General features: G+C 47.6%; 2 protein-coding genes across 2 annotated transcripts; both read left to right on the top strand.

Moving 5' to 3' along the window:
- On the top strand, nt 1-585 carry LOC136523647 (uncharacterized). Its single transcript, XM_066517261.1, has one exon. The coding sequence runs from the start codon at nt 1-3 to the stop codon at nt 583-585; it is 585 nt and encodes a 194-aa protein (XP_066373358.1).
- Nucleotides 586-630: 45 nt separating this feature from the next.
- On the top strand, nt 631-1089 carry LOC136523645 (formin-like protein 18). Its single transcript, XM_066517260.1, has one exon. The coding sequence runs from the start codon at nt 631-633 to the stop codon at nt 1087-1089; it is 459 nt and encodes a 152-aa protein (XP_066373357.1).
- Nucleotides 1090-11516: the final 10427 nt, after the last annotated feature.

Here is an 11516-nt window from a genome sequence, read left to right as displayed (position 1 = left end):
ATGGCGGATGACGCCGACGCTGCTGCGGCCGCCGCCGCCGCCAAGGAAGCCGAAGATCGCCGTCAAGAAGCACGCCGTGCCGAGGAGGCCCGTCTCCACGCCGCCGCGCTGGACGCGTACGAGAGCGCCCACGAGGCCCTTTCGGCACAGGCCACTGCCATCGTCAATGTCAAGGCCCTCATCCCCATCGTCCTCGATCATGCCACGAACACCTACAGCAAGTGGCGCGGCATGTTCCTCGCCGTCCTTGGCAAATATGCCCTGACTCGCCACGTTCTCAATGATGAGGCCTTCCCCTCGCGCCCGGCATGGGTGCAGGCAAATTGCGTCATCTTGACGTGGATCTATGGCACTGTCTCCAATGATCTGCAGCAGTCCCTGATGATGTGGCAGCGACCCGCTCGCAGTGCCTGGTGCTACCTCGAGGATGAATTCCTCTGCCAGCGGGAGTCCCGCGCGCTCCTCCTCGAAACACAGTTTCGCAACTTCCGCCAAGACGCCCTGAGCATCACCGACTACTGTCGCCGTCTCGAGTCGATGGCCACCTCTCTCGCCGAGTTCGGCGACCCCATCGGCGATCGGTAGCTGGTGCTCACGCTCCTCCGTGGCTTGAGTGGCAAGTTTTGCCATATGGTGTCCATCCTCAAGATGCATCGCTCGTTCTCGACGTTTGCAGAGGCCCGTACACACCTCCTGCTGGAGGAGATGGAGATCGACGCCCAGCCACCATCGCCACCATCCGCTCTCATTGCTGCCACTCCACGCCCGGCGGTGCCCGAGGCACCAGCGCCTCCATGCCCGGGGACGTTCCCCCCTGCGCGCCCTCCTGGTGCACCCACTGGTGGCCATCGCAACGGTCGCCGTCGCGGACGCGGCGGCCCATCAGCGCCCCCTAGTGGTGTGCCCCCAGGCGTGCACGGCGGCATGCACCCATCCTTCGCGCACCCGTGGGCCGGCACCATACAGATGTGGCCCTACGATCGGTCTGGGCGCCCTCCACCAGCGCCTCCGGCGTTCACCGCCGTTCCTCAGTATGGTGGTTTCGGTGGCGCATATGGTGGTACCTACGGCCCTCCGCCTCCTCAGTAGGGCCTGTCCTTCGGGAGCACTGGCTCATACTACAGGGGGCTGCGCCTCCACCACCGGCACTGCCGGCCTTCAAGGCGCCCTCACCGGCCCACCAGGTCACTCCAGCGACGCCCTGGAATCCTACACTTTGGGGCTCATGGCATCAGGACTCCCTGGTGCACTCCTTCAACACCATGACGCTCCACCCGCTGGCTCCATCACCCGAGTGGTACGCCGATTCAGGGGCTAGTTCCCACATGACCGCGGACGCTGGTAAACTCTCTACCATTTTCCCACCTTTTTCATCTACTCCTTCATCTATCGTTGTGGGAAATGGTAATGGAGACGGGGTCCCGATCTTCCGTCAGGTTCAAGATAAACAACGATTTGTTCGGAGAGCGACACACCGATCCGGTTTCAGATCACAAAGACCCGAACCCTGCAACCTTAGCACCACGTCTCCTCTGGTTATCAACCATGTCACAATCCGGTTGACCTCACCAAGAAGGCTAATCCCTGCTGCGAATCGAAGAACACAAGCAAGAACAAGAAAGAACACAACCAAATTGCAGATGAAAGATTAATCTCACGAGTTGGGATCTCATAAACCAAAGAACGACGAAACTGTTTCTTGACAGAATAATCTAAGCAAAACCCAAACCCTAATGGAGGGGCGGCGGCTGTTTATGAAGACTCTAGGGTCGTGCAAGACCCCTGGACGCGCCCCTAATGGGCCCAAACTCGATACATGGTCCAACGGACCAAAAGACGGTGTCGCAGCACCCTGGCAGATTCTGGATACTGACTTGTTTCGACGATTCCCGTTGATTCCGAATAGCTTTTGACGTGAAACCACTTGGATTGGCTTCCTTATCAAATTATCTTTCCATCCATATGTGGATCATCGAAAACGGAGTCCGGATACGTCCTGGGCGACCAGTTTAAGGCAGACTGGTCCTGGAGGCCGAGGCAGACTCGAATTCGTGTTGGACTGGGCCTCCGGCTTGTGTTGGACGTCCTTGCTGGTCATCATCACCTCCTCCACGTCCTCTTAGTCCCTCTTGACCCTCTCCAATGTTCCTAAGTAAGATAACATCATTAGGTAGTAGTCTATTCTCAAAAGTATGAAAAGGATCGCTTAAGAACGAGTTCACCTGTAAATTGAGTTGACGCATTCGAGCCCGGGTCATTGGACCTTGCATGACGGTTGGAGGATCAGCTGGTACATCCAAAGGAGTGATGTCCTCATCATCCTCCCCCTCTTGAATTGGAGTCATCCTCGACTCAAGCTCATCTTCTTCTCCCAAATAAGGTTTCAAATCTGCAATGTTAAATGTGGGACTAACCCCGAACTCGGGTGGCAACTCAAGTTTGTATGCATTATCATTTATTTTCTCAATAATCTTATAAGGACCAGCTGCTCTTGGCATTAATTTAGACTTACATAGCTCAGGAAATCTATCTTTTCTTAAATGTAACCAAACCAAATCACCCGGTTCAAGTTTAATCTCTTTTCTACCTTTACTATCAGCAATTCTATACTTTTCATTCATGCTTTCAATATTTGCTTTAGTTGTTTCATGCAACTTACGAATAAAATCAGCACGCTCTCTAGCATCACTATGTATTCTCTCAGTGGTAGGTAAAGGCAAAAGATCAATAGGAGCATGGGGGTTAAAACCATACACTACCTGAAAAGAACTTACCTTGGTGGTGGAATGTTCCGCCCTGTTATATGCAAACTCCACATGCGGCAAACACTCTTCCCACATCTTCAAATTGCGCTTCAAAATGGCTCTCAACATGGTGGACAATGTTCGATTCACAACCTCAGTTTGCCCATCAGTTTGGGGATGACATGTTGTAGAAAACAGCAGCTTGGTCCCCAATTTATTCCACAACGTGCGCCAAAAATGACTCAAGAATTTTGCATCACGATCTGAAACAATAGTAGAAGGCATACAATGCAAGCGAATAATTTCTTGAAAGAAAAGGTCAGCAATATGAATAGCATCGTCGCTCTTATGACAAGGAATAAAATGTGCCATCTTAGAAAAACGATCAACCACCACAAAAATACTATCCCTCCCCCTCTTAGTCCTTGGCAATTCCAACACAAAATCTATAGATATATCTACCCAAGGAGTAGAAGGAACAGGAAGAGGCATATACAAACCATGTGGGTTCAATCGCGACTTAGCTTTTTGACATGTGGCACACCGCGCCACGTACCGCTCTACATCACGCCTCATCCTAGGCCAAAAGAAGTGTGTGGACAGCACCTCCTCCGTCTTCTTGGCACCAAAACGTCCCATCAATCCGCCTCCATGTGCCTCTTGCAACAACAAAAGACGAACGGAACCAACTGGAATGCATAGGCGGTTAGCCCTAAACAAAAACCCATCGCTGATCATAAACTTATTCCATGTGCGTCCCTCTCTACAATTAAGCAACACATCCTTAAAATCAGGATCAAGCGCATATTGTTCTTTAATGGATTGAAGACCAAAAATCCGGCAATCAAGTTGAGACAGCAATGTATATCTTCTAGACAAGCATCAGCAATCACATTATCCTTCCCTTTCTTGTGTTTGATAATATAAGGAAAAGACTCAATAAATTCAACCCATTTAGTATGCCTATGATTCAGATTATTTTGAGAGCGAAGATACTTAAGCGATTCATGATCAGAATGAATAACAAATTATTTAGGCCACAAATAATGACGCCACGTCTCTAAAGAACGGACAAGTGCATACAATTCTTTATCATACGTGGAATAATTAAGAACAGGACCATGTAATTTTTCACTAAAGTAAGCAACAGGTTTACCATCTTGCATCAAAACACCACCAATGCCAACTCCACTAGCATCACATTCTAGCTCAAAAGTCTTACCAAAATTTGGAAGTTGCAGCAATGGTGCGTGTGTAAGCTTGTCCTTCAAAGTGTCAAAGGACTCCTCATGTGCCTCTCTCCCAATGAAACACCACTCCTTTCTTCATCAACTCACGCAATGGGGCAGCAATGGTGCTGAAATTTTTGACGAAGCGGCGGTAGAATCCTGCAAGACCAAGAAAACTCCTCACCTGTGTGACAGTTTGGGGAACCGGCCAGCTCTTTATGGCTTCAATTTTCATCTCGTCCACCTCAATTCCCTGTGGAGTTACAACATAGCCAAGAAAAGAAACTCGATCCCTTCAAAAGATGCACTTCTTAAGGTTACCAAATAAATGTGCATCACGTAAGGCATTAAAAACAGCACGTAAGTGATCCATATGTTCATCAAAAGACTTGCTGTAAATCAATATATCATCAAAGTAAACTACCACAAAATGACCAATAAAAACTCTTAAAACCTCATTCATTAAGCGCATGAAAGTGCTAGGTGCATTTGTCAAACCAAAAGGCATAACTAACCACTCATACAACCCGAATTTAGTTTTAAATGTAGTTTTCCATTCATCTCCAAGTTTCATTCTAATCTGGTGATAGCCACTTCGCAAGTCAATCTTAGTGAAAATTATAGAACCACACAACTCATCAAGCATGTCGTCTAGCCTAGGAATAGGATGACGATACCGAATAGTAATATTATTGATGGCTCTACAATCAACACACATACGCCAACTTCCATTTTTCTTAGGAACCAAAAGTACAGGAACGGCACAAGGACTAAGGCTTTCACGTACATACCCGCGGTCCAAAAGGTCTTGGACTTGCCGCTGAATTTCCTTAGTCTCCTCAGGATTGGTTCGATATGCAGCTCGATTGGGCAAGGTCGCTCCCAGAATTAAATCAATTTGATGCTCTATCCCTCTCATAGGTGGCAGCCCCGGGGGTATCTCAGCTAGAAAAATGTCCTCATACTCCTGTAAAAGGTTAGTGATAGCAGGAGGTACCGAGCTAACAATATCATCAAGTGAAAACATAGCTCATTTGCATACCAAAGCATAGCAAATATCATCATCAGAAATTTCAGCAAAGTCACATTTTGTTGCAAGCATAACACCACCCTTCAATTTAATCCTCTCAGCCTTAGAAATAGATGTAGACTTATCCTTTTTAGGTGGGAAAATAGAATTAGCAACTTGCTGATTTTCAGACTGAACATCATTCAAACTAGCAGCGCGTTCTCTATCAGCTTGTACAATTTGAGCAGGGGTCAAAGGTACCAAAGTAATTTTTTTCCTTTATGCACAAAAGTGTATTTATTACTTCTACCATGGTGTGTAGCATCATTATCATGTTCCCAAGGATGACCCAATAAAAGTGAACAAGCTTGCATAGGTACCACATCATAATCAACAGAATCAGCATAAGAACCAATGGAAAATGAAACTCTGCAAGTTTGTGTTACCTTTGCTTTACCAGAATCATTTAGCCACTGAATATGATATGGACGTGGGTGTGGGCGTGTGGTCAAGCTAAGCTTCTTGACCAAATCAGAACTCACCAAATTGTTGCAGCTACCTCCATCAATAATGACACGAGCTCGATGGTCGCTGATGACGAAGAAAATCTGGAACAAGTTATGGCGTTGTAGCTTCTCAGGTTGCTGGACTTGTGAGCTGAGCACTCGCTGTACAATAATGCTCCTATAGGACGCCGTGGCCTCGTCACCAAGGACTTCGCCGTCCTCCTTATCTGCATCTTGGTCATCTTCATCCTCAATGTCAGAGGTGCTGATGTAACCATCTTCTGTAGCAATATATGCCCGCTGACTTGGGCAGTCCTTCTGTACATGGCCAATGCCATGGCAGCGGTGGCACTGAATACCTGAAGTGCGTCCCATCGATGCAACAGATGAGGAACTCTTGGTAGGCACCTGCAAAGAATTTTTACCTGAATCTGAAGGTCATGCGGAAGGTGTCTTAGGTGTAGTGGAAACTCCAGAGGCTGTTGGTCGCTTGCTCACTGGTGGAGGCATTCGAAAAGTGGTTGGCTTGGTCAGCCCCGAAGATGGTGCCGAGCGTGGCGTGTATGTGCTGGTGCTGACCTTGCTCTTGCCCTACTATTCACGCCCCTGCAATTCCTTTTCTGCAAGCATAGCAAACTGAAACAACTGGTTGACAGTGTTAAATTCTTTATAATCAACAATGTCCTGAATGTCACGCCTCAAACCAGAATAAAAATGACAAATGGCATCTTCGTTTCCCTCTACAACACTACAGCGCATCAATCCCTTTTGGAGCTCACCATAGTAATCCTGTACAGATTTATCTCCTTGTTCTAAACGCATCAATTTCTTACGCAAGTCTCTATGATAAGAAGGAGGAACAAAACGATCACGCATAGCTACCTTAAGTTCTTCCCATGTACCAGGTAAAGCATCTTGTGCAGCTAGCCCATTCCACCAAATAATGGCAAAATCCTTAAACTCACTAGTAGCTTGTCTAACTCTATTCTGCTCAGGTACAAGGTGGGCACTAAACTTTTGTTCTACCGTCATCTCCCAATCAAGATATCCCTCAGCATCATAATGACCCGAAAAAGATAGTATTGTGAACTTAATTTTAGCATAAGGATCATCGGGTACACGGTGATTATTACCTTGATGGTGGTGGTGGTGGACACCACCCATACCTGTCGTGTTGCGGCGAAGACGTTGCCATAATCTCTCTTGTCGGATAGCTACTCGACCTATGTTTCTAGCGGCATCATGCACCGTGTCTTGACCATCGGTGTTGCTGCCGGAAACGTCGTTGTTGCCCACCACAAAGGTTTCCAACTCAGTAACCTTGTCGGTTAGCGTGGAAATTTGCTTGTCCAATCTCTCCATGCTATTGCCAATGTTGAGTTCAATGAGTGCGTCAGTGACGGCCTTCCTGACGGCCTCATTCATCCTTTTTTGGGCATCCTCTACAACAGCTTGTAGTTGCTCTTGGCCGACACACTCGCTGAAACCCTTAGGATTGTTATCTGCAGTCTGTTCACCTCCTGCCATTGAAAACACAAAAACAGGAACAAACAGGTGAAAGTTATCCCTACCAAATGACTACGTGGGTGTAGTGGTGTCACTTTTCACAGCAAGTGGAAACGTCTTACCAAGCTCTTACCAAGCACTTACCAACGCAAGTAGTGGGCGGTACAACCGGCGGCTGGTTTGTGATACCTGTGAGGTAGTGGTACCGAGATTGCAAGGCCCTTTGTCTGTACTGATCTGAAGAATTTGTGGAGCTTAGAAGGCAAACAAGGAGTAATATGTATATCTGGCACACAAGTCAGTAATAGAAAGTAATACTAAATTATAGTCCAAAGTACTCGTTCTCGTTGCTGGTCTAAAGTGTTGCAAGTACCAGGTTGTGACAAAAGTATGGTGGATAGCAAGGTGATTGGTATGAGAAAAACAAGTATGGTGGATGAAAACAGCAACACAAACAAGGAACCCGACAGCACACGCAAACACAGCTCACTTTGGTCTTCTCTATGTGCTCCTCTAGAAATTGTTCCTCTTTTGCCCCTCTCTTTTTTTTCTTTTTTTTTGGCTGTCGTTGTTTTTTTGGGAAATTTCAACTTTTTTATTTTATTTTTTTGATATTTTTTCTTTACTTAGGAGCACAAAAGTAGTAACCATAGAAAATATGAGCTCAAACAAGTGTAAGACGTGGCCTGTGGAATTTTTAGAAAACTGGATGAAAATCGACAAAAACCTTGTGACCACGAAACGAGGATCTTGTGACTACTTTTTGGGCAATCTAAAAATTCCAAACCCCGATAGTGCGGGGATGGACAGATCCAAAAAATTTTTCTGATCGATTTGCATATATGGAATGTCGAAAACGGAGTTCGTATGCGAAAACTGGACCAGTTTTAAGAATTGGCTCCGAATTAGAGGACAAAACGGGAACAATGTGTGCAAAATTGGTCACAACAGCCAAGATTTGATGGAAACGATGGGGGAAAACACACGAGCTAAACTCTAACATGACCTAACCAGTAACAAGACCTCGACCAGGACACAAACTCAACACGACGGACTCTGAAACTGAAATATGCAAAGGCTATGGCGCGGAAGGTTCTAGGATAGGAAAAACGAGTATGGCACTGGATTATGGGACGAATACGAAACACTCAAACTAGGGAATAAAAGTGAACCTGACGGTATACCTTAGCTCTGATTACCACTTAATGGAGACGGGGTCCCAATCTTCCGTCAGGTTCAAGATAAACAACGATTTGTTCGGAGAGCGACACACCGATCCGGTTTCAGATCACAAAGACCCAAACCCTGCAACCTTAGCACCACGTCTCCTCTGGTTGTCAACCGTGTCACAATCTGGTTGACCTCGCCAAGAAGGCTAATCCCTGCTGCGAATCGAAGAACACAAGCAAGAACAAGAAAGAACGCAACCAAATTGCAGATGAAAGATTAATCTCATGAGTTGGGGTCTCATAAACCGAAGAACGGCGAAACTGTTTCTTGACAGAATAATCTAAGCAAAACCCAAACCCTAATGGAGGGGCGGCGGCTGTTTATGAAGACTCTAGGGTCGTGCAAGACCCCTGGACGCGCCCCTAATGGGCCCAAACTCGATACATGGTCCAACGGACCAAAAGACGGTGTCGCAGCACCCTGGCAGATTATGGATGCTGACTTGTTTCGACGATTTCCGTTGATTCCGAACAGCTTTTGACGTGAAACTAATTGGATTGGCTTCCTTATCAAATTAGCTTTCCATCCATATGTGGATCATCGAAAACGGAGTCCGGATGCGTCCTAGGCGACCAGTTTAAGGCAGACTGGTCCTGGAGGCCGAGGCAGACTCGAATTCGTGTTGGACTGGGCCTCCGGCTTGTGTTGGACGTCCTTACTGGTCATCATCACCTCCTCCACGTCCTCTTAGTCCCTCTTGACCCTCTCCAATGTTCCTAAGTAAGATAACATAATTAGGTAGTAGTCTATTCTCAAAAGTACGAAAAGGATCGCTTAAGAACGAGTTCACCTGTAAATTGAGTTGACGCATTCGAGCCCGGGTCATTGGACCTTGCATGACGGTTGGAGGATCAGCTGGTACATCCAAAGGAGTGATGTCCTCATCAAATAGTGCACTACTTCCTGTCACTGCCACTGGACCACACACTTTTTCTTTCCTGAGTCGTAATCTTGTTCTTAACGATGTTTTGGTGTCTCCCAACATTATTAAGAATCTGATTTCTATCCGTCGTTTTACCACCAATAATAATTGTTCCATCGAATTTGATCCTTTTGGCCTTTCTGTGAAGGACTTGCACACCAGGAACGTGATCGCCAGGTGCAATAGCTCTGGCGACCTCTACCCGTTCTACCCCACCTCCACCAGCGCCACCGCGTTCCTCGCCGCTCCCACTTCCCTTTGGCATCATCGTCTCGGGCATCTTGGGCGTGAAGCTCTGTCCAAACTTATTAGTTCTAGTGTTATTTCTTGTAATAAGGATGATCTAGACCACGTATGTCATGCGTGCCAACTTGGTCGTCATGTGCGTCTTTCTTTCAGTTTCTCTAGCTCTCGGGCTGTTCATAATTTTGATTTAATACACTGTTATCTCTGAACATCTCCTATTGTTAGTGTGTCAGGCTATAAGTATTACCTTGTTATTCTTGATGACTACTCACACTACATGTGGACCTTTCCTCTTCGCCTCAAATCCGAGACTTTTTCTGTTCTTTCTAATTTTTTTGCTCATATTCGCACGCAGTTCGGCACCACCATCAAGAGCGTCCAATGCGACAATGGCCGAGAATTCGATAATTCTCAAGCCCGCCCGTTCTTCCTCTCCCACGGTGTTGCATTCCGCATGTCGTATCCATATACATCCCAACAAAATGGAAAAGCGGAACGTTCTATTCGCACCATCAATAACATTCCGCGTTCCCTTTTGTTTCAGGCGAGTCTCCCTCTGGTTTACTAGGTTGAGGCCCTTCACACTGCGACATATCTTGTGAACCGGCTCCCCACTAAAACCCTCGCTTTTTTGACCCCTCACACCTCTCTTTATTCCACTCAGCCCTCTTACGCCCATCTTCGGGTTTTTGGCTGTGTCTGCTATCCCAACACGTCATCCACGGCACCTCACAAACTCGCCCCCCGTTCCTCTTTATATGTTTTCCTTGGGTATTCCTCGGAACACAAGGGCTATCGGTGTCTTGAACTCCAATCCAATCGCATTCTCAACACTCGACATGTCATTTTTTATGAATCTTTTTTCCTTTCTCTGCCATGTCCACCACGCCCATGGCATCCTCCGCCCTGGATTTTTTAGTTGATGAACATGATTTTACCGCTCCCTTCCCTAGAGCCCGTGTTGTGCTTGCAGGTCTTCCACCGTCAGCTGCTGTCGTGCCGCATGCTGTGCATGGCCCTGTGCACATGCGAGGCCCTGTAGCCGCACCTATAGGTTCACCACCATTGGTGCATGGCCCTGTGCACGTGCATGGTCCTATAGCCGCTCTGGAGCATGCCCCTGTGTCGTAGTCGCCTGGGCCACTACTGGCCAGTTCTACTGTGCTGCCCTAGCCGACCAGCGCTGCTATCCCTGTGCATCCCGCACAGGCTGTTGCCAGCCACGCTGGCGCCTCATCCTCCACGACGCCTCCGATTGCTGCCAGTTTTGCTGCCCCTGACGCTCATGCGCAGGTTATTGCTAGCGGCACCGGCCGCACTGCTGCCACTAGGCCGATCTCCATCACCCCGGTCACCAATGTGTATTCCATGCGCACGCATGGCAAGGCTGGCATTGCGCAGCCCGTGGATCGTCTAAACCTCCACGCTGTGCCCATGTCGCCTTTACCGCGCTCTGTTTGGGATGCTCTGTCAGATCCCAATTGGTGTGCTGCTATGCAAGCTGAGTATGATGCACTTCTCGCCAATGACACCTGGAGTCTTGTTCCTCGTCCCCTGGCGTCAATCTGGTAATCGGCAAGTGGATTTATCGTCATAAGCTGCTCGCCAATGGTTCTCTTGATCGCTACAAGGCTCGCTGGGTTCTACGGGGTTTCACACAGCGCCCCGGTATTGATTATGATGAAAGTTTCAGTCCAGTGGTCAAGCCAGCGACAATTTAGGTGGTTCTATCCTTGGCCATCTCTCAGCATTGGCTCATTCATCAGCTTGATGTTAAGAATGCGTTTTTACATGGCACTCTGACAGAGAAGTCTACTGTGTCCAACCTTTCGGTTTCGTTGACTCATCCCGTCCGGATTTTGTCTGTCGACTCAACAAATCTCTTTATGGTCTGAAGCAGGCTCCTTGTGCTTGGCATACCAGGTTTGCCACACACCTCCTTTCCCTTGGGTTTATTGAGGCCAAGTCAGATACTTTGTTGTTTACATATCATCGGGGCTCCGACACCGCCTATCTGCTATTATATGTTGATGACATTGTTCTCACTGCCTCCTCAGTTGGGTTTCTTCAACATATCATTGCCGCCTTACAGCGTGAGTTTGCTATGACAGACATGGGCCAGCT

Source organism: Miscanthus floridulus, chromosome 18 (assembly GCF_019320115.1).
Source record: "Miscanthus floridulus cultivar M001 chromosome 18, ASM1932011v1, whole genome shotgun sequence".
Lineage (NCBI taxonomy): Eukaryota > Viridiplantae > Streptophyta > Magnoliopsida > Poales > Poaceae > Miscanthus > Miscanthus floridulus.
This window is presented reverse-complemented; position numbering and strand designations above follow the sequence as displayed.